Raw genomic sequence first — 24,978 nt, 5'->3', positions numbered from 1 at the left:
AGAAATTTCTGACATCAGGAAGATAGAATTAAAAATCATTAACACAGAGGTTCTTACTCTGGACCTCCAAAAGATTTGTGGGTGGATTTCAGTTGGTCCATAAACTTGAATGGGGAAAAATACATCTTCATTTCAATATAATTAGTTTTTCATTTCCGACATATTTCATTTTGCCCATTTGAATTCTAAAAGATCTGTGGTAGGAGCAATATGACATATCTAACAATAGGGATTTCATTGATAGAGGGAACTCTTGGTTGAGAAAACTTTATCAATTAAGATCTGAATGCTCTAGGGAGAGTTAAACAAGAGCTGAAGTTTCATAGGGCAGGAAGAAAAAGAAAGAAAAAAGAAAAGGGAGAGTTAGAGGGAAAGCAAGAAAGAAAAACGAAGGATTGAAAGGTCAAGAGGCAAAGCTCTCAGAGAGTAAAATAGGTATTCACAATCCAAGAAATGATAGAAGACTTAAGACTTGATTAAATATGGAGGCCAGCAAGTCAGTGGATGTGCCTTTGAGATACAGATTGCATTTGTTCCTTTGTTTCTAGTCACTTCTAAAAGAGTATAGAATGTAATCCTATCTTTGCTGTACTTAAAGTTTATCTTACTATTTAGCCTTATTTAAAATTTTTCTTGTTCAAACTATACTTCCATTGCTTTTCTTTAAAGTAAGACTTTTACTTTACTTGTTTATTGCTATAATAATGGTAGACTATCGAATGAAAGAGAAGTCAAAAAATCAGTGTAAGACTTGTTTTTTTTGGTTTTGGTTTTTGTTTTTATTTTTTTGGACAAAAAGAGGCTCTAGTTCTCTTGTTAGTTTCCCAACCATTCCTTGAAGCACAATTAAATGACTAGTCCACCATGCCATCTTGCTCTGAGAATAAGATACTAACTACAACAGTGTTATCTATCAGAAGGCCTTTTCTGCTCCAACAAAATCTCAGGCTCTAAAGACCCAATAAATAATTGGGTCCCTTTTTTCAAATGGAGAATCAGATTATGTTCTGATAGAACATTAAGATGACTCTTCTAATTCTAGATATGACAAAACACATGTGATATCTATCTGGTTTTTTCAGCGATATTTTACTATGGATTTTTCTTTTGTTCAGAATCATATTCTTTCTTTGAAAAAAAAAGATTGTTTTCATGGTCAATGTGTTGTAAACTGCCTTCTCTAGGCTTCTGAATATGAGAACTAGAATTAAATTATATTGATGATGAATTATTCTCAGGTGAAATAAGCCTTTTAAAAATTATTGCCTTCTTTTGTTTCTTTTTATCCAAAAATGCCTTATGTTTTAGATGAGATTCTGCATTAAAGGTTCTAATAAAAGAAATGTATGAATACAAGCATGGAACTTGTCGAAAGGGTAGATTCATATTGTAGTGTGAGAAAAATGTGGTCAGTACCTTATCAATTTGAAAACCAATTCTAAGGCAGACAGTATGACAATAATTGGGTTTGCAGACTGACTCCTCTTATTTTAATAGAGTTTGCTATTCCTCTCTCCACCATCAGCTAAATTTTTTAAGACTGAGAACATGTGAAAGTAGGTGACTAGAGATTATCATCAGAAATCCTCCCAAGATTTTGAATCTTTTTAAGCATACTACCTCTCTGTGTATCCTTTTATCCTATACCTTAAACCATTTCATTAAACAAATCCTATTTAAAAAAAAAGTATGAAATATGAAAATAAATGAGCTCTCCATGGTAAGGGTCTACAAACTTTTACCATAAAAGGAAGATAATAAATTTTTTAGATTCTGTGTAACAAAAAAGCAAAATTGAAGATACTATATAGGTACTTGTGTAACAAAAAAGAAAAATCTCCACAAATTTTTGACAAAATTTAAAATGTAATATTAATAATTGAGTACAATTTTGTAATGCAGGTCTATTAATGGCAAGAATGGGCTTCTTAGGGAGGGATAATATTTCACTTAATTAGGATTCAAAGTTAACATTGCCTTATCATCAAAATAGATTGCAGATGTTCATCTGTTAATGCTCCATCTGTAATGAGGATTTTACATATTTCATCTTTGAAAATGTCTTTTCACAGATAGGTACTGCCAAATACTGATATCAGTCCATGAGAATATGATTTTAATTGAGTATATTTATTACTTAGAAAGCATTTTTAAAATTGTATTAGATTCTTCTCTTGATATTTGTCTTTTGGTATATCGTTCCATTGCAAATTAATAACTACCAATTGAAGGTTAAGTGGAAGCTCCCTGGTGGCATGGTGAAATCAGTTTGAAATATGGAAATTTCCTTGCTCTTGTATCAAGGCCCTAAAAACACTGTGTAAATTGAGCCTAGAAAATGTATCCAGTGAAAAATTTTGTGAGAATGGAAATATCATTTCTCATTTTAACTGTTGACAGCATGGGATATGTATAAGGCAATTTGGCATTACTTGTGGCATTAGGGAACATAGAATTAACTTTATCACAGAATAAGTTTTGTACATAAGCATTCTTTTGCCTTGGATTCTTATTGAATTTATTAAGAAACATTATCAAGTCTGAGAAAAAGGTTTTTTCTTCTTTTTTTTCCCCTGAGGCAATTGGGGTTAAGTGACTTACCCAGGGTCACACAGCTAGGAAGTGTTAAGTGTCTGAGACCAGATTTGAACTCAGGTCCTCCTGACTCTAGGGCTGCTGCTCTAACCACTGCATCACCTAGCTGCCCTTAGAGCTAACTAATTTTCAAAGCCATGCAGTGTTCAAAAATAGCAGCTGAAACCAGTTCTCACTCAGAAAAATTTGTCCTTTCCTTGAGCTCAAAAAATCATCAGTGAACTTTTCTTTCTGTTTCTTCTTTTCTTGTTTTGATATGATAAAAATTCAATTGCAGCACAGCAACATGTACAATACAGCAAAGTGACAAAGAGGCTGCTTATGGTCTCTGTAGCAACTACAGACATATTTCATTGCACTTAGCAGGTATTGCATTTTTTTTTTTTTTTTTACAAATTAAAGGTTTGTAGCAACCTGTGTCAAGAAAATCTATGAACACCAGTTTTCCAACACCAGTTTTTGTACTTCCCTTTTAATCTTGTTTCTCTTGGTTTTGTTTGTGCAAAAGCTTTTTAATTTAATATAATCAAAGTTGTCCATTTTACCTTTCATAATGTTTTCTAGTTCTTCTTTAGTCATAAATTCCTCCCTTCTACAAAGATATGATAAGTAAATTATCCCTTACTTTCCTTTCCCCATGCTTTCATGATCTTCATGGTCAATTCCTAATTAATAATTGTTTTCATGAATATCCCTCCTATAAGTTAGAATCTCAAAGAAATAGCATCCTTTTTGATCCCTATAGATTAAATCCTCCACACCTTCCTATTTGTCAACATTTTTAAAATACTGTAACTTGTTTTAATTACTTTCTGTGTTTAGTTCATATGTCAAAGACTTAGAGAAAGTCTACTCTCTTCAGGAATGTTTGGTAGACCTCAAGTTAATTTTTTTAATTTTTCATCAGAAAAAGATATGACCCATTTTACTAGATATGCAATTTTGGGGTGGCAGGGAAAGAATTCTAAGTATGGGAGGAAGCCAGTGAAAATATACAATTTAGAGTTCCAAGACATGTAAACAATAAAATGGATTAAATAAGGATCTTTCCAATCCCTACTACTTTTGAAGTCTCTCCAAAATAGGAATTATTCACAGAAGATAAAGTGATTTACAGTGTCTCCATTTTTTAAGATAAAAGAAGTCGTAAAAAGATAACCTGATGAAGAAAGCTAATAAATAATCCCTAGTGAAGTTATTCAGCAACTCCTCCCTTACCAGCCCCTTTGCTCTGACCATACTAGTAAACTAGTGCATAGGCTCAAAACAGAATTTCACCACCCACTGTCCCACTTCCACCCCCAACTCCATTATCTCTTCCCAGTGCCATGGAAAATCAAAAGACCAGACCTGGCTTTGGCTGAAACCAAAGTACAATAGGGCTCTGTGCTGAAAACTGAGGAACAATGTATGCCCTGAATAATGTGTGTGTGATATATGTGTCGCTCCACTAGTCCTGAGAGAAAAGTAGACTGGTAACTAGTTGGAGCCATTTCTGCCCCATCCTGCAAAAGTCACTTGAGCTGGATACCAAAGTCAGTAAACTAGTATTTCCCCACATGGGAAGACACTGACTACTTTTAGATGCAGTCTTTAAGGGTATCAAAGAAGTCCGAAAGTAAACAATAATGGAATATAAGCAAACAAGATAAATTACCAAATATCTCTGTTGAAAGAAAACTCAGGAAAAGACCTTAGATATAAACAAATAAATCCACAAGGAAGATATTAATAGCAGAAGGGAGTATGATCTCTAGATCAGCTGAAGCTATATATCTATGAATTAAATTATTTGTATCAAATTTCTGAGATTTTTGTGTCCAAGATTTGTAAACAACTAGCACACACTCATACATATATATGTACACACACACACACACACACACACACACACACACACACACACACAAACTAAATGCCGTTCCTCAACAGATAAATGAGAATTGTAAACTCTTAACAACTATTTGAAAGAATGTTCCACTTCACTAATAATGGAAACCTTAAGGTTAAATACCATACTTAGCTTGCCATCTTTGGAAAATACATTGAAAGATGGAAATAATCAATGTCAGAGAGATTATGAAAAAATAAACAGACTGACATAATTTTGGTTTGGAAGGATTATTTATATTTTCAATATCAAATTCTCTTCCTCCTTTTATCCCCTTTTCTACCTATTGAGATGGTAAGAAATATAATATGCATATGAAATCATGTAAGACATATTTTTACTGCATGAGTAGTGTTTTAAAATAAAGCAAGACAAGTAAAAAAAAAAAAAAAAAAAGGAATATACTTTCATATACATTGTGAGTCCATCAGTTCTCTATCTGAAGGTGGACAGCATTCTAAATCATTCTGTATCCATCCTTTGGAATTTTGATGAATCATTAAATCAGAGTTACTAAGCCTTTCACAGTTATTTTTATTTATAGTTTTGCTGTTAGTGTATACAATGTTCTAGTTTTTGCTTGCTTCATTTTGTATTGCCTAAGTCTTCCCAGGTTATTATTTTTTTTAAAGATCCTTCTTCAAAAAGAAAAGAAAATTAGCAAAAACTGATCAAACAGAAAGTCTTCATTTAAATCTTCCCAGGTTTTTTTTTTTTCTGACACCATCCCTTTCATCATTTCTTACAATTCAATAGTATTCCTATATACCATAGTATTCATATACCATAATTGATTCCCTAATTGATTGCTATTCCTTCAGTTTCCAATTTTTTTGCCCACCCTCATATAAGTCATTCCAGGTTTTTCTGAAATCAGTCTGCTCAACATTTTTATATCACAGTAACATTTCATTATAATCATATGCAACAACTTGTTCAGCCATTTACTGATTGATGGGCTTCAGTTTTCTATGCATTCGAGAAATAAGATCTTTATCAAAGAAACTTGTTTTCAGGTTTCCAGCTTTTCTTCTCATTTTGGCTACTGTGATTTGTTTGTGTAAAACTTTTGTAATTTTATGTAACCAAAATTATCCATTTTACCTCTTGTAAATCTATCTCTTGTTTGTTCTTTTGCTTTAAAATGCTATTTGCTATATGGGGTGATTTGTCATATGGGGACAAGTCAAAGGATACTTGAAGAAATTTGAGTAATGTAAAAACAAAAGGAATGAACAAAGATCTTTTTTTAAATTAATATAAAAATTCCTATGTGAAAGATACAGAAAGTGAAAACAAACCTAATAAAACTGTTGTTTTCATTGAAATCAACTTTTTACTTTTGTTTAGGTTGCATTTTAGATGATGATGCCATTATAGAAAACTTAAAAAAATCCAAACAGACATCCATTGAAGTTTCAGAACGCATCAAGACAGCAGAAAAAGCTGAAAATGAATTTCAAATGATCCGTAAAAACTATCTTCCCATTGCAACAAGGGGTGCCTTGCTCTATTTTTTAGTAGCAGGTCTGGCACAGATCAACTATATGTACCAATTTTCACTGGATTGGTTCCGGGACACGTTTGTAATGTCTGTAACCTACAAGGCTAGTAAAATTGAAGACAAATCTCAGTTTGCTTCTGTTTTAAGAAAAGTGCAAGTGTTTCAGAGACTGCAGAAGTACCAAGATGATAAACCCGATCCTCTGAAGGACAGAGTACGCTTTAATAATTATATTGCAGATTTAGTCGAATTATTGACAGAAAGCATTTATAAGGTAAGATTCTATGTGTGTTCAAATTTTCCAGATGTCTTTTGTTGGCTCCACTAATCCTACAGTCACCTTTTCCCATCAGGTTGTTTCTTCAGCACTGTTTATCAAAAATAAACTTTGCTTCTCCTTTCGGCTTTGCACCTTAATCCTGCAAAATAATTGTGATGGATCTCAAATCCTAAATAGTACAGAATGTTTACCAGAGGAAGAATGGAACATCTTCTTGTACTCTAACCTACTGATAAATATTGAGGAGAAATTACCCCAAGCTAAAAATGAAGGTAAGTAAAAGACAATGACTCTACAAAAAACCTTTGTCAAGTTGTAAAGGAAGGCTCTGAATCAGTCCCATAAAACAAAAGTTTGTAATCACTGACCTTTAAACTCCCTTTAAGAACTGTTACTTTGGCCCTAAGTTTAGAGTATAAATTTCCTCTAGGCAAGGCTGGATCAAGTCTAATTTTATCTTTGTATTTTCCATGGCACCTAGCTCAGAGCCTTGCACACTATATATAAATGAACAATTTTTAAATGACTATGATTAAGGTTATTTTTAGTTAAAAACCTAAAATGCAAGCCATAATGCCTAGTTCTGGTTAAAAAAAGGTAGTGAGTAGTGGACTGAGAGCATCAGAAGACGAATCTTATCTGTGTTTTGTGACTTTTCCTCCTCTTTCTTTTGAAAAAAAAATCCTTTAAAAAAAGCTGCAAAAAAAAAAAAAAAAGACAGAATTAAAGACCTCATTCATATCAAAAAGACATTCTCACACTTAGTGTATCTTAGTAGAACATAGGATTGAAATGCCACATAAAATGATTTAACTAATCAAGAATATATGTCTATATTATATTGTTAGTCACATTTAAAAATAATAAAAGAAAAAAGAATGCTACAAGAGCCCTGGCATTCTCATAAAAGGTTCTGAGGGCAGGGAGGTGAGAATTTTGCAAGTGACATTTTTCCAAGAATGTTTTACATATGACAGATGAAAACTAAAAATTCAGTTAATCATTTGGGCCACATGATGTCAAATAGCCTGACAGAAATATTCACAATTGATTTAATTTATTCAGTCGTTACAGGTGTTTGATGTCATATTATCATGTTTGTAGTCCTAGGGCTGGGATAACATGAGTTGTGACAAGAGAATGGGGCGGAGGGGGAAGCAAGAAGCCCTAAAGGTATAAGATTTTGTTGCTGTTCTGATGTTATGACACATATTCATCACTGTCCAAACTCTTCTGTGCTCTCCTGAATCTACCAGGATCTCAAGTAATTCCTAAGACAATCTAGTACATGAGAATTCTGCAGGAACACATACAACACAAGGGCACATAAGCACAGGCACATACATGCATCACATTCAAAACTCCAGCTCTTCAAACTGTTCCACCAAAATGGTGATTCCATAGCCACAGCACATCAGGCAGCTTGGAAAACACTAGCAAAAAGTCTTGCTTCTCTCTACTTTTATGTAATAGCTGCAAGCAAATCCAAAATAGGGAATGGGAGGGGAGAGAGCTGACTCCTGGACAGCAGAGTTCAATTTCCCTAACTTCTTTTTTTGTGCTGAGAAAGGATTAAAAAATAACTATAACTGGCTATTGCTTTTTTTGCCATATATTCCCCAATAGTCAGTTGGAAAGCAGAACTCTAGAAAAACAACAACTCATATTCTTTTCCTAGTTACAGTGTCAGTAAAGAGTTTTTCTGACTTGGCATTTGCTTTAAAAAGCAAGTCACAAAACTAACTAGAGCTTGCAGAATTTATCTAAGACTTTTAGCTCAAGGGATTAACTAGTTAGTGATAAGAGAATTTCTGGCTCTGCCTGATTATTTCTATTTAAGATGAACATGTCAAGTGCATAGCTATACTCTGTTATTAATGGCTAGTCTATAAATTCCAACGATATCCCCAGTGTTTATTGTTGTTGTTGTTGAGTTGTGTCTTGATTTTTACTGTCCAGGAGATTTTTTTTGACAAATAGTTTGCCAATTCCGACTGTGGTAAGCAAGGGTTAAGTGATTGACTCAGGATCAAACAGCCAATAAGTTTCTGAGGTTGGGTTTGAATTCCAGATCTTCTTGATTCTAACCCCAGTGTCTTACTCATTGAGCCCCCAAACTGATTCCAGGGTTTACTGAGCAGTTTTAACTTGATATAGAGCTTTCTCTTCTACTTTCAGTTCTTTGATATGTAAATCTTTACCTTGCCCTTCTGCCTTCTATAAAATTCCTATGTACCTATCCTGCCTATGTGACCAAAAATATAGGATACAGCTCAAGACTCAGGATCAAGTTTCTTGCATACTGATTTCTGAATTTATTTTCTGAGCATAATAAACCAGGGTTTTATGTTCTGTACATATTTTCATGTATTGATTTGTTGATTTATTTATTTTTATTAAAGCTTTTTTTTATTTTCAAGACGGATAATTTTTCAACATTGACACTTGCATAGCCTTGTGTTCCAAACTTTCCCCTCCTTCCCCTACCCCCAAGTAATCCAATATATGTTATACATATTAAAATATATGATAAACCAGTTTTTAAAGTGCTTCTGCTTGTTAATAATTTTCAATTGATAGCAAGAACTAAAAATGCATTCTTCCCTAAAAATGAAAAACCTATGATTCTTATTGACCCAGTTCCTTTTTAACCATTCTACAACTATTAATGTAAAATGGCAGAGAGGACTTATGAGATTGAGAACCCTTATTTTATTTTCCTTGATACAGCTTGCTGTAGTCAAAAAGTTTGTTACCTCATGGCCAAATTGATGGAAAATGTTTTCATTCTTAGTTGGGTTAGTACTCAGACAATAGGCAATCTGCTTTTGGGACCAGAGATGTGCCAGAACTAACTCTTATCAGCTCTGAGAACTGATTGTTAAATTTTTAGTCTGAACATTTATGCCCCAGAAAATGGCAAACACTACAACTCAGGGCTTGCTTTATCTTTTTTTTTTTTTGTCTAGACTTAAAGAATTGCTAAAGAAAATGTTACTAAGGCAGTTTATATTTACTTAAAAGCATATTTTGTGTACATTTGCCCTCAGCAAAGTTGGTTATTAAACATTTACTAGCCTGATACTCAAATTCAAACTTTTCCAGCAGAGTAGACCCTCCTAGAATTTACCTGGCAAAGGTGGCCAATTGTTTAAGATGAGTAAAAGAAAAGAGATTCTAGTATTCAAGCGATATCCTTAAAATGAAATAAAAAAACCTTTGAGGAAGAAAATCTAATCTACTATGTTGTTGGGTGGATTACACAATAATATAATAGCAGCTAACATTTATATAAAAGCAGTTGGTAGTAGAGAGTGGCAGGCTGGAGTCAAGAAGACCCAAGTTCAAATCCAGCCTCAGTCACTTAACTCTGTTTGCCTTGCTTTCCTCACCTGTTAAATGAACTAGAGAAGGAGATGGCAAGCCACTGCACGATCTTTGCTAAGAAAATTCCAGATGGAATCATAAAGAATCAGATGCAAATTAATATCAATAAAATGGTTGATACAGTATCTACTCTGTACCAAGCACTTTATATATATTTGATCCTCTCAACAGCCTTAGGGAAGTTGATGTTATTGTGATTATGAAATTTTACATTATGAAAAACTAAGGTAAAAAGATGTTAAATGACTTTTCCAAAGAGAAATCACTTGTTCAGCTAGTAGGTATCAGATCTAAAGTGAGGTCTTTCTAGTCCTAGATCAATAATACTCCGTACACTAGAGCACCACTTAAGTGCCTCAGTGTAATCCTCTGCGGAGGACCTATGGAAGACCATGAGCAAGGATCACACAGGGAAAGAGAAAAAAAGGTTTATTATAAAATAGATTACAGAAGGTGGAGCCAAGATGTTGGAGAGAATGCAGGAAGTTGTCTGAGTTCTTCCCAGTTTTCCTAGGAAACAACCCTAAATCAAGCTTCTCAATGGATTCTGGAGTGATAGAAGCCACAAAAAGATGGAGTGAAACAATTTTTTAGCTAAAGATAACTTAGAAAGACATTAGGAAAGTTCTCACTTGGGTAAAAGGGGAACACAGACCAGGATGGACTTGCTGTGGGCAATCTAGCAGAAAGTTCTTAGCTGCAGAACACATCAGTCACCAAAGCCCTCAGTACTGGCTCAGCAGCCCAACTAGGTGGTCTCATACCCCATCATAGAAGACAAGTCCCAAGGTCCAGAACCACAGCACAATAGGTGTGACTAGGCTAGGTCATTCCAGTGCAATAGGCAAGCCACCAGCACCACAGCCCCAGCATGGAAAGCCAATGACCAAGTTCCTGTCCCTATACCCTAGAAGTAGACCTCAGCTCTTTAAAATGGGAGAAAAAAATTAGAAAACTAATGGCAACAGAAAAGATCAGAACAAACTCAGAAAAGGATAGCAATGGCAAGATGCCTTCGTGTTAAACCTCAAAGGGGAATATAAATTAGTCCTGGGCTCAAAAAAGTCCCCTTGGAAGAGCTCAAGAAGGATTCTAAAAATCAAATTAGAGAGGTAAAAGAATAATTGGAAAAAGAAATAAATTATGCAGAATTATGAAAAAAGTCAACAGCTTAGAAAAAAAGAAGCATAAACATTGTAGAAAAAAACTCCTTTAAATGAAAAAGGAGGAACAAAAGCTAACTGAAGAAAATAATTCATTAAATATTAGAAATGAGCAAGTGGAAGTTAATGATATTATAAGACATCAAGAATCTAACAAAATCAAAAGAATGAAAAAAACAAAAAAAAATGTAAAATATCTTATTGGAAAAACAATTGACTTGGAAAATCATTCTAGGAAAATTATTTAACTACCTAAAAGCCATGACCAAAAAAAAAAAAAGCCTAGAAAACATCTTTCAAGAAATTAAGTAAAACTGCCTTGATATTCTCAAACCTGAGTGTGAAATAGTAATAGAAAGAATCCACCATCACCACCAAAGAGATACACCAAAATGAAAACTCCAAAGACTATTGGAGCCAAATTCAAGAATTATCAGGTCAAGTTAAAAATACTGCAGGCATTCAGAAAGAAAAATAGCTACAACTGGGATTATGTAGAATTTAGCAGCTTCTACATTAAAGGACTGGAGAGCATGGAATATGATATTCTGAAAGACAAAGAAACTTAGATTACAATCAAGAATAAACTGCCCAGCAAGATTGATCATAACTTTCATAGGAAAAGTTAGATATTCAATGAAATAAGGGATTTTCAAACTTTACTGATGAAAAGACCAGAACTAAACAGAAAATTTGATCTTCAATACAAGACTGAAGAGAAGCATAAAAAGATAAACAGGAAAGGAAAGAAAAACATAAACAAAAACATATTATTCAATAAATTTAAACTGTTTACACCCTTACATGGGAAAATGATATTTGTAATTCTTGAAAATTGTAATTCTCTTAGGGAAGAAGAATACATATACAATGAGGATAAATTGATGTTGATAGGCTGATATAAAAATTATTAAGGGGTAAAAAAAGAATTGTACTGAGAGAATAAGAAAGGGGGAGGCAGAATAGGGTAAATTACATCACATGAAGAGGTACAAAAGCCCTATTGGAAGTAGAGAGAAAGAATGGATAGAATGGGTATTATTTGAATTTTACTTTCATTGGATTTGGTTCAAAGAAAGAATAACACACTTAGTTGGGTATAGAAATTTATCTTACCCTATAAGGAAGTAGAAAAGGAAAGGAGGGGGAAAAGGGGACAGAGGAGGCTGATAGAAGGGAGGGCAGATTGAAGGAAAGAGGCTTCAGAAGCAAAACATTGGTAATAAAGGACAAGGTGAAAGGAAGGAAAATAAACTATAAGTGGGAAAAATAGGATGGAGGGAAATACACAGTTAGCACTTAGAGTTGTGAATATGAATAGGATGAACTCTCCCATGAAACAGAAGTGGATGATAAGTGGATTAAAAGCCAGAATCCTAGAATATGTTGTTTACAAGAAACATATTTGAAGTAGAAGGATAATGTAAAATGTAAAAGGCTAAATCAAAATATATTTTGCTTCAGCTATAGTTTTAAAAAAAAGAAGCAGTACCAATCCTGATATGAGACAAGCAAAAGCAAAAAATAGATTTAATTCAAAAATATAAGAAAGGAGATTACATCTCACTAAAGGGTACAATAGACAATGAAGTAATAGCAATATCAAAATATATGCATCAAGTGGTATAGCACTTGATAAAGGTAAAATATAAAAGGCTAAAGCAAAACATACTATGCTTCAGTTGTAGTTAAGAAAAAAAAAGGTAATGGTAGCAATCCTGATACAAGACAGACAAAAACAAAAATAGATTTAATTCAAAAAGATAAATCTCAATAAAGGGTACAATAGACAATGAAGTAATAGCAATACTAAAATAGATGTATCAAGTGGTATAGCATCCAAGTTCCTAAAGGAAAAGTTAAATGAGTTTCAGAATGAAATAGAAAGCAAAACAATACTAGGGGAAATCTCAATCTCAAAGAGGAAATAAAATACTTAAATAACACCATTTTTAGAAAAAACAAGTCATCAATGAACTCTCAAAGAAAAAATCTTCAGGTCTGTATTCTTCAAAATAGACTAAGAAGGAGTTCCATCAAATTCCTTTCATGACAAAAATATGGTGCTGACACCTAAAACAGGAAGAACCAAAATAAATTTATAGCCCCCCCCAAAAAAGAAAGAAAATTACCCTACTAATAATGCAATTTAAATATATATATATATATATATATATATATATATATATATATATAAGCAAAGAGATTTATGTCTAGCATAAGGCATTATGATGATGTGAGATTTGTACCAGAAATGCAGAGCTACTTCAATATTTTTAAAACTATCAACATAATTAACCATATCAGTAACAAAACTAAATCTCAATAAATGCAGAAAAAGCTTTTGACAAACTAACACCCATTCCAATTAAAAACACTGGAGAACATAGGAATAAACTGAATTTTCTTTAAAATGATAACCAGCATTTGCCTAAAACTATCAGCCAGTATTATACAAAAAGAGAATAATCTAGAAGAATTCCCAGTAAGATCAAGAATGAAACAAGGATGCCCTTCATCACCATTATTATTCAGTATTTTTTCAGTAATATGAATACTACCTTACACCTATCAGATTGACTAAGAGGACAAAAAAAGAAAATGATAAATATTGGAAGTGATCTGGGACAATAGGGACACATGCACTCTTGGTAGAGCTGTAAACTAGTCCAACCATTCTGGAGAGCAATTTGGAACTATGGGAATGCCTGAATAAGGTGTGATATATGAATATAATGGAACACTTTTGTTCTATAAGAAATGGATGAACAAATAGATTTCAGAAAAACCTGGAAAGACTTTCATGAACTGATTCCGAGTGAAGTAAAGAGAACATTGTGTGATGATCAACTATGATAGACTTAGCTCTTCTCCACAATACAGTGATGTAAGATAATTCCAAAAACACATGATAGAAAAAATCATCCACAGCCAGAGAAAGAATTATGGAAATTGAATGTAGATCATAGCATTCTATTTTCACTCTTTTAATTTTTTTGTTTTTTCTTTCTCCTGATTTTCCCTTTTGTTCTTATTTTTCTCTCACAACATGACTAATATGGAAATCATTTAACATGATTGTATGTGTATATATGGACTGTATCAGATTGCTTGCTGTCTTGGGCAAGGAAGTGATGGAGGCAGAAAAATTCAAAACTCAAAATCTTACAAAAATGAATATTGAAAACTATATATGTATATATACACATATACATATATATAAACTATATATATGTGCATACACATATATAAAGCATATATGTGTATGTATATATACATATATAATTGAAAAAAATAAATACTATTAAGTGAAAAAAAATAGATGGATTCCAGACAACATTGATGAAAGAATATTTAAATTAGATAAAACTCTTGAAGCTTCAAAACACTCAGTGATCATAATTGTTTTCTTTCACCACTAGATGGCAATCGCCATCTAATTGGTAAGGTATGATACTGAATGAGTCTGAATAGGAAAATAGAAACTGATAGAGAATAAATGAAAATAATAAATGAAAAAAAGTAGCAAAAGAGTTACATGTAGATTATTGGAGTTGGATGGATTCATAATCAAAATATAAGGCAGCAATAACACAAAGAGAGACTGCCATTTACTTGGATTCTTTCTTAATATCCATGGGAAGATCTTAGAGAGGAATCTAGTTGGACTAATAGGAAAAGAGCCGTCATCAAAAAATACCAACCCCAGAACTCTGGCTCTTGGACGCATTTCTCCAGATGCCTCTTGTCTTTGTCAAACAGACAAATAGGAAACACACATAGGACTACCAGGGAGCAAGGGGAAATAAAAAAAACTTTGTAAAAATAAAGGTTTTTTTAAAGCAAATTTTAAAAATTAACTGATTGGAGGCTTTACAGCAGAACACAATCATTCCCCTTTCTATAATCAGGTTCAGCATCTCCTTTGGTTTTCCTTTTAATACAACAAGATTTCAAAATTAACAAGTATAAGTTCTTTGAAACAAAAACACTGTTTAATTCTGAAGAATAAGATTTATTTGTACCGAGCTACAGCAATCAATTCATTTGGCTAGTGATAGACAAATAATCAACAAGGTACTAATAACCTGAAGTTAAAAAGATAAAGATTTTTCAATGGGACAAGAGTAAAAAAAATTGCCTGAAATCCAAAGAAAATAGTGGCAGATACTTAGGTAAACAGTGGTCAAAGCATACTTGAATGGATGGAATGGAACGTTGTAAAGATTTTCTCCCAAAATCCCAGAAGTTAAAGCAACTGCATAAAAGTTTTCACTATATTCACTAAGAAGTTAGCTCTTTTAAAATTCTAATTTTTTATGAAATATGTAATGTTACATATTTTATACTCATTCAGGCAACAAAGTATCACAGTGGATAGAATGTTGACTTGAAGTTAGGAAGGCAAATCCAATTTCAGCCTTACCTGTGTAGCCTTAGCCAAGTCATTTATCTTCTATGCCTTAGTTGAGATATTATATATATATATATATATATATATATATATATATATATATATATATATATATATGTATATATATATATATATGTATGTATATATATATGTGTGTGTGTGTGTATGTATATACATATATATATATACACATATATATAGCACTTTATATCTTATAGTGCTACATAAATGTTACTAACAGTTATTACTATCCATCTTGTCTAAAGTTGTTCATTATTTTGTGAAAACACAACTTTAACTTAACATTAATAGAGGAGGCAATTCCAATTCCATGGAAACATGATTATTATCTGGAAGTCCTATTCCTGCCCAGGTCAAATTTGGATGACTAAAAGCTCAAAATAGGAAGAAACCAGAGACTTTATCCTCTTTATAATGGTAATGTGGATTCTTTTCTTAGCAGCTTCCCAGAAAGTCAGTTTCTTACCTAGGAAAGTTATGTTGGGGAAGAAGTGGGAAAGAAAAGTGTTACTCAAACTACATATAGGATTCTCAACAATGAAAGTATTTCAAATTGGAGTGTGAGCTTGGTAGGCACTAGATTGGGTCCCTCACAGTTCCATCACATTCTCACAACTTTCCCTTCTCCCTACTCAACCCCTCCAGGTCTCCTAAATTCTGTGATTCATATACCTACCCAACAGCCATTTTTTAAATTGGTCTTGACAGTTGAAAAACTTTCTATTATGTTGGAAGATGTTGTAAAACATTTTTCATGAACTGGATATAGAGTAGACCGATTTCTCTCTGGGGTACCTTCCAATACCAATCATACCATATGATTCTTTGCAAGATAAGATGTTATAATGTGCAACTAAGTACATTATTGAAAAGTAAAGTTGATTAAGGCAAAATTAGTTTTAAGTATGTCACTATTCTTTTACAGCACTTACATGTAATTGAATTGTTTTTAAGAAATTCCTCCACAGAAGTCCTACTTTAGTGTCCCATCATGACCTAGTGGTAAAACTAGGTTATCAAAGGATTTTCCAGCCAAGATAAGCACAAATTCTAGTAGGTTTTAGCAAACTGGAAAGTCTTTGAATAGGGACTCAGTGTTAGTCTTAGATATTTTAACAAAGCTCATTAACAATAATGTTAGCTTCTTAATAAGTGATGAATTAGTGTGGCCATGGTAACACAAAAAGACCCTCTATGTTATATGGATGGGACATAGTATGCACATATAAAGGGAGTACTCACACCAATATATCATATCATTGGCTCATTGTAGTGAACTAAATGAATCAGATAAAGGTAATTATTTTAAATCTTGGAATAAATAATTAAAAAACAAAAGATCATTATATTCTAATGAGATTTGTATTTCTTTTCCAGAATTAGATTTAGATGAACTCAGAAAAGCTGAGCATCTTTTCTGGCTTTCTGAATCCAGGTTAAAAGAGTGTCAGTTCATCTGTCATCACATACAATCATTTGCTCTTTTATGTCAATCTCTTTTGTCAAATAAATCACAATGGAATTATTTTATGAACAGCAAAGGTACATATTTCCTAATGAGCAAACCTTATATTTCCCCAAATTCAAAAGAAGAAGGAGAAGGTAAGAAATTATCTTTTTTCAAATTAAATAAAGCTAATGCTTAAGTTAATAGGCTCAAGCTATAAATTGAGGCCAGTTGACATCTCAAACCTTGGAAAAAAGAAAAGGGTAACTTTAGTCACTTTTAATGAACCAGCTAATATGAGTAAACTACTTAATACCTCATGCCTCAGTTTTCTCTTTTGTAAAATAAATTTGCACTCAAAGTCCTGAGATCCCTGTCAATTCTAAATTCTGTGATTGTATATATGCCTCACTTTATATAATAATTTATGTAAAAGAGCCATTAATCTATTAAGGGTCATTAATCTGTTTATCAGAGGCAAACAAGCTTTTCCTACAAATGTTATAACAAGATAGTATTTATTAAACAGTTAAATTGATTTTGAAATATGATAATTTCTTTGCATTTGTATTAGGGTTCTGCTAGAGCTATAGTTTCAGCTTAGAAAATTTATCTGCAAATGTGTGTGGGATGAAGATCTTGCTTCCTATTTTAACTTTTCACAGAACAGGAAGTGTAAAAAACCAGCTTGTAATTCAAATAGTCATCAATTGACTTTACTACAGTATAAGTTCGCCAAATATAAGTTCTGTTTTTCTTTGACTTTAGGTTGAATTAATTAAAAAGTATCATCAAGTCTATGCTATAAGTTAGTTTTCAAAGCTATTCATTGTTCAATAACAAGAATTGGTGGGGAAATGTTCTTCTCATTCAGAAAAATTTCAACCCCATCCTTGAGCTCAAAAAAATCTTAGCAAAACTTCTTCCTTCCTTTCCTTGCTTCTTTTCTCATTTTGATATGATAGGTATATACTTGTAATAAAAATAAATAAATAACAAAATGTTGCAATACAAAAATACATATGGCCCCTGAAACACTATTGAATTATAATTAAAATTTCAATTTGTAATGCTTCTCAATTCTGCTATCTTAGCATGAAAGCAGCTACAATACATAAATAAATGAAAATAGCTTTGTCCAAATAAAATTTTATTTTGAAATGTAAAAATTATCTTTAGTTCATTGAGCTATGAAAAAACAGAAAGTAAGCCAAATTTGGCCCATGGGCCATACATAGCTTGCCAACCCTTAGCTTTGCAGAAGGAACACATTCCATTGAAAACGAGTACTCTAATACTCCAACTGAGTCAATACTTCAAATCAGGAGCCAAAGGTGGCAAAAGTCTACAGCTGCTTATTAAAGAATGATGTGGAGATGTCTTACAGATCAACCAGAGGCAAATTAACAACTGTTATATAACTCAGTCTTAGAAATGTGCATAGGGCTCTTAGAGATCACATAGACAGCCTTTCATAATTAAATCTTGAACCCAAAGCTTCCTAGTTCCAAGATCCTGTCTATTTACCACACCAGTTGCTTTTCATTAATGTTATGGTTATAAATGAGTTTTTACAGTTAGTATAAGAAATTCCCCAAATAACGATTTTTTTCCTGAAATACTTCCCTGACCCAAGGAGTATCAACCAATTATAATACCTGGGAGCCATAGCTTTACATATTCATTTCCCCAAGAATTCATTTCCCCAAACTCTCAAGCAAGGAATAGTTTATGGAGAATACAAATAGGGAATGTACAGGAAAAAAATAAAAGGAGTAGCTAATGCTTAATTTTAATGTTACTAAATTTTAAAATTGTATGAAAAAAAATTTTAAAGAATTTGTTTTTAGAATGTCTTAACTTAATGACTTAAATGATGAATCCATTCATCTCAATTTTCTCTTCGAAATCTTGATCCAGAAAGTGATTTGGAAGAACAGGAAATAATATTCCCCTGGGAGAATCTCACTTCATTTCAAAGACTTACATTGGTAAGATATGTGATAGAAAATATAAGAATCTTTGATCTTTTAGGCACTGATTACCAACTTTGAATTATTCAAAACTAAAATGTTTGTAAGGCAAACATAAGAACACAGATCTTGGCAATACCAATAGTCATCATCTTCTTATAAAGAACTTTCCAAAAGCTTTTTCTTTTAAAATCATTACTGATACTTTTATGTTGAATAGGAAGAGGGGGAAAAGTTGATTCCTTTCTCTCAATCATCTTGTCTGGCTGTCCTCCTTCCTTAATGTTAGGATAGTAGATAATGCTTGTACAAATTATACATATGATTCTATAATTTTTTCCTGGCAAGAAAGGGATAAGCAGTCATCTTTAGGAATGAAATATAATTTCTTCTGCACAATTTCCTGCTCCATGACAATCTAGAGAACATTTCCTAGGCCTTTCACATCTGTCAAAAACCTTGCTCCCACAATGACTTCCAAATCATTTAACACTTCCACTCCAAATCTCAAGATATCAAGATACTTTTAGTTTAACAACTAAAAAAAAAAAAAAAAAAAAAAAAACCCAAAACATGCAACCCTTCTAAGGTAAGTTAGAAATATGTTTTCAATATAAGACTTGAAGTAAAGGGGTGGGGGGAACTTAAATGCCTTTCTCTCAGCTAACTCTAATCAGAATTGCTTCTGAATTGACCACTCTTAAGGCATGATGAAGAAAAAAGGAGTGCACTAAGAACACAAGACAGATGGCTAGATGGTGCAGTGAGCCTGTAGTCAGAAAGACTCATCTTCCTGAGTTCAAATCTGACCTCAGATATTTACCAGCTATGTGACCCTGAACAAGTCACTTAACCCTATTTGCCTCAGTTTCCTCATCTGTAAAGTGAATTAGAGAAGGAAATGGCAAACCACTCCATTACTTTTGTCAAGAAAATCTCAAATGAGGTCACAAATAGTCGTATACAACTCAGTGACAACCAGACAATAAACAGCAGCCAGAGCCATAAAAACCACCTCTGAAAAATACCTCCTTCACAAATCAATTAGGTCCCTAACTATCTGTCTAAGACTATATATTGCAGAAAAGGTGTGTACTGCCAATGGTGAAAGATGTTTCCTATACCAAAAAATCACAGATCTAGTACTTAGGATAATACTATTATCCCAAGGAGAAAAAAAAGTGAGAAGAAAGGAAAAGAGATATCAGGGGTACCCCAAGGAGCTTTATGTTTGCTCAGAAATCAAAAAGAATTAGATTCCACCAAAGAACATCTTTTCTCCAAACTCTTCCACCTACTAAAACATTAATTTAAATGGAAATAAAAACAATATCCCATGATGATAGGGAAAAAATACCCATAAAAAAGAAGTAATTATGACTACAAATTAAACTATGAAGAGGAGGAACCAGTTATTTCTGATAGAAAAAATCATTTTAATGTTTCCAGGACCCCATTATAGTACATTAATCCTTCACACATGGTATGAAAGTAGATGATGTATGTACTTATTGCACATAAAATTCTATAATATTTTTTTTCCTAGTAAGGAAAAGATGTGCAATCATATACATTGGCCAGTAGAGAAGCTATATTAATGGCTCAGCCCTAATGTTAGATTCCACCATGGTGGAAAGCCTTCAAGAATGGTCCCTACAACAGATATAGCTACCATCACCACAATCAGTCAGTGTCAGGGATGTGATGTACAGAGACTACCAGTGAGTCCTTCCAGCTTCATTTGAGACTAACAGAGCTTTGATATGGTCTTTGAAATCCCAGCATCACTCCCATCACAAGAAGGCAATAGAATGAGATAGCAGTAGAAAATTATTTTTCTAGTACTGTGAATTTTTTATTAATTTTTTCATTATTTATTTTTTATATTTAATTTAATTAATTTATAATTTTTTCATTATTGTCTAAAACCAACTTTTTTAGTGTTTAGGGTTAGCGCTGGGCCTGAGTCCAGTAAAATGGGCCTGAATTCAAATGGGCCTCAGATATTTAACTGCTACATGACCTCCAGCAAAAACTCTTCCCTTAATCGTAACTATATCCAGCCATTTTGGAGAGCAATTTGGAAGTATGCTCAAAAAGTTATCCAACTGTGCAGACCCTTTGATCCAACAGTGCTACTACTGGGCTTATATCCCAAAGAGATCTTAAAGAAGGGAAAGGGACCTGTATGTGCAAGAATGTTTGTGGCAGCCCTCTTTGTGGTGGCCAGAAACTGGAAACTGAGTGGATGCCCATCAATTGGGGAATGGCTGAATAAATTGTGGTATATGAAGGTAATGGAATATTATTGTTCTGTAAGAAATGACCAACAAGATGATTTCAGAAAGGCCTGGAGAGACTTATATTAACTGAAGCTGAGTGAAATGACCAGGACCAGGAGATCATCATACACTTCAACAACAATACTAAATGATGATGAATTCTGATGGACGTGGCCCTCTTCAACAATGAGATGAACCAAATCAGTTTCAATAGAACAGTAATGAATTGAACCAGCTACACCCAGCAAAAAAAACTCTAGGAGATGACTATTAATCACTAAATAGAATTCCCAATTCCTCTAATTTTGTCTGCCTACATTTTTTATTTCCTTCACAGGCTAATTGTACATTATTTCAAAGTCCGATTCTTTTTGTACAGCAAAATAATTGTGTGGACATGTGTATGTATATATATATATAGTATTTAATTTATACTTTAACATATTTAACATGTATTGGTCAACCTGTCATCTGGGGGGGGAGGAGGGGAAAAATTAGAACAAAAGGTTTGGCAATTGTCAATGCTGTAAAATTACCCACACATATATCTGATAAATAAAAACGATTAAAATTTAAAAAAAAAAAACCTCTTCCCTTATGGGATTTTTGCATCCAGAATAGGGTCCTAGGCTGGTAAATGTGAAAGAGCCACAGGCTCTGTCAGTAACAGTGGTTATGTAGTTAATACTACAAGTATTAAGGACAAATAAAGAAAATGTCAGGTTCGAAGAGTAACTGAAAGCTAATGCTGAATTACTATAAGCTTGTTCCTATTGCATTTTTATATGAAATAACATTTCTCAAAATCATGTTTGCATTTTGTCCTCTTTTTCCTATTTTATTTTTAGATAAAAATCCTTAAACCAGGATCTTTAAATAATTCTGTGCAAAGATTTGTTACTGAAAAATTGGGATATAATTATCTTCATACAGCTGGAATTAATTTAAAGGAAGTGTTTAGAGAGTCTAATGCCAGAATTCCACTAATATTCATCCATTCTCATGGTGAGCTACTTTATAAATATACTGATGATATTTAAGATTCTCATTCTCCTCAGTGGTAGAGACTATAAGCACACACTACCACAGTATTTTCAGAAAATTCATTTAGTGATATGAGGTACAGGATTAATATTGCATTTATAACATGTATTAGTCACCCAGGTTTTCATCATCTACCTGGACTATTGTAATAGCCTCCTTCCTAGATTCCCCCTCTCCATTTTATCATTCCCACAGCTGCTAAAATAATTTTTATAAGGTATGTGTCTGACCACCTTACTTCCTTGTTCAAAAAGAAGTCATTTAAGTTTTAAAAACCTTTGTTAAACATTTGCTATTTGTAAGACACTGGGTTAAATCCTGGAAATTCAAAGATACATACACACACACACATACACACACACACACACACACACACACACACACACACACACACACACACACACACACATTCTCTACCTTTAAGGAACTACATTTCCCTGGAGGGAAACATTCATCAGGAATTTCAGTGATAGCCATCTGACATTTAAGCATCTCCTATAGTCTGGCTCCAAAATGCACTTCCAACTATTCTCCAATTTCAACCTGCCATCTCTGGCCTCTGTATTCATTCAAGCTATCATCTATTTCTGGAATACTTCCACTCAGGTTGCACTTATTTCATGAAGCCTTTTCTAATCCCCTGTAAACTGAAAAGGTTCTATCTCTCCTCAGATTTTCCAAAAGTACTTTAATTGCTTTCATCTACCCTTCCTATCTCCCCTTTCCTCTTACTCTGAGCTCCTTAATGTCAGGTTCTAGTTATTCAGATAATTAGATAGATTAGATAGATAAAGAGATGGAAGGAAGGAAGGAAGGAAAGGAAAGGGAAAGGGAAAGGGAAAGGGAAAGGGAAAGGGAAAGGGAAAGGGAAAGGGAAAGGGAAAGGGAAAGGGAAAGGGAAAGGGGAAGGGAAGGGAAGGGGGAAGGGGGAAGGGGGAAGGGGGAAGGGGGAAGGGGGAAGGGGGAAGGGGGAAGGGGGAAGGGGGAAGGGGAAAGGGGGAAGGGGGAAGGGGAAAGGGGAAAGGGGGAAGGGGGAAGGGGGAAGGGGGAAGGGGGAAGGGGGAAGGGGGAAGGGGGAAGGGGGAAGGGGGAAGGGGGAAGGGGGAAGGGGGAAGGGGGAAGGGGGAAGGGGGAAGGGGAAAGGGGAAAGGGGAAAGGGGAAAGGGGAAAGGGGAAAGGGGAAAGGGGAAAGGGGAAAGGGGAAAGGGGAAAGGGGAAAGGGGAAAGGGGAAAGGGGAAAGGGGAAGGGAAGGGGGAAGGGAAGGGGGAAGGGAAGGGGGAAGGGAAGGGGGAAGGGAAGGGGGAAGGGGGAAGGGAAGGGGGAAGGGAAGGGGGAAGGGAAGGGGGAAGGGGGAAGGGAAGGGGGAAGGGAAGGGGGAAGGGAAGGGGGAAGGGGGAAGGGAAGGGGGAAGGGAAGGGAAGGGAAGGGAAAGGAAGGGAAGGGGGAAGGGAAGGGGGAAGGGAAGGGAAGGGAAGGGGGAAGGGAAGGGGGAAGGGAAGGGGGAAGGGAAGGGGGAAGGGAAGGGAAGGGGTAAGGGAAGGGAAGGGGTAAGGGAAGGGAAGGGGTAAGGGAAGGGAAGGGAAAGGAAGGGAAGGGGGAAGGGAAGGGGGAAGGGAAGGGGGAAGGGAAGGGAAGGGAAGGGAAGGGAAGGGGGAAGGGAAGGGGGAAGGGAAGGGGGAAGGGAAGGGGTAAGGGAAGGGAAGGGGTAAGGGAAGGGAAGGGGGAAGGGAAGGGAAGGGGGAAGGGAAGGGAAGGGGGAAGGGAAGGGGGAAGGGAAGGGAGGGGAAGGGAAGGGAAGGGAAGGGAAAGAGTGGGGAAGAAGGGAAGGGAAGGGAAAGGAAGGAGAACATTCCATTTACCAATATTAGTGAGCACTCAAGAAGTGAAATAACTTGTTAGAGCCACAAATCTGATATATTTCAAAGACATATTCTTCATAAATATGTGTTAAGTTCAGTTACTAACTTTTTCTCTATTTCTTTACTGGCTTATCTTTCTCCCTCCCTCCCCCCATCCCCTACTGCCTTCTGGACTTCATCTTTCCTCTAAAATTTAACTTGTCAAAAATCTTCCCCCAAAACTAACTTTTCTATTTCCCTTAATGGAAACCCCCAATTACTTATGTTAGAAACCTCAAAATTTTGTTCCACCTTCAGCCCCCATTTCTAATAACATGCCAAGTTCTCCCATTCTTCCTTCATACCTCTTACATTTATCAACTCTTCTCTTTTCCCATTACTTCTACTATTAGTAAATCTTTACATTTCAGTTGGGCTGTTATGTCCATTCACTAACAAGTTATGAAATGACATAAATGTCAGTTACTATGATCATTATTCATCTTTATAGAAATAAAAACAAAGTCCTAACTCGGAAAAAAAAGAGATATACATGGAAGAAAATATAAATATCATAACTTTAAATATGAATGGAGTAAATCATCCAATGGAAGAGTTAGGTGGTGCAGTGGATAAAGTACTGCACCTGAAGTCAGAAAGATCTCAGTTTAAATCCAGCCCCAGACACTTATCAGTTATATAATCCTGGACAAGTCACTTAACCTTTATTTGCCAGTTCCATATCTGTAAAATGGGGACGCATTGAAATGGCAAATCATTCCAGTATCTTTGCCAATAAAATACCATGGGTAAAGTCATGTACAATCACATACCACTGAACAATGAAACAATCCTATGAAATGAAAGAGTGACAGATTGGATAAAAAAAAAAATCTCACAATCTGTAACTTACAAGAAATATAACTATGAAGCAAAGACATACACAGAATAAAAATTAAATTCATTATGGATCACATAAATAGAAAAAAAATCAAGAGTTATGTTCATGCTATCAGACTCAAACCAAAACAAAATACAGCATAAAAAGATAAAACTCTATTATGTTAATAAAAATAATAGACAAACCAATCAATATCAATATTAAACTTATTTGCTCCATCTAAATCTAAATTCATAA

General features: G+C 34.2%; 1 protein-coding gene across 1 annotated transcript in view; it reads left to right on the top strand.

The window, feature by feature from the left end:
• The window catches only part of DNAH14 (dynein axonemal heavy chain 14), a 347,573-nt gene that overhangs the window by 281,383 nt on the left and 41,212 nt on the right, over positions 1-24,978 (top strand). Inside the window, 5 exon segments of the mRNA XM_074264888.1 lie at positions 5,837-6,264; positions 6,344-6,542; positions 16,639-16,901; positions 18,643-18,693; positions 21,806-21,962. Of these exon segments, the coding sequence (XP_074120989.1) occupies positions 5,837-6,264; positions 6,344-6,542; positions 16,639-16,901; positions 18,643-18,693; positions 21,806-21,962 (1,098 nt within the window).

This window comes from Sminthopsis crassicaudata, chromosome 4 (genome assembly GCF_048593235.1).
Source record: "Sminthopsis crassicaudata isolate SCR6 chromosome 4, ASM4859323v1, whole genome shotgun sequence".
Classification (NCBI taxonomy): Eukaryota; Metazoa; Chordata; class Mammalia; order Dasyuromorphia; family Dasyuridae; genus Sminthopsis; species Sminthopsis crassicaudata.
Note: the sequence above shows the minus strand (reverse complement) of the source record. Positions and strands in the feature narration are given on the sequence as shown.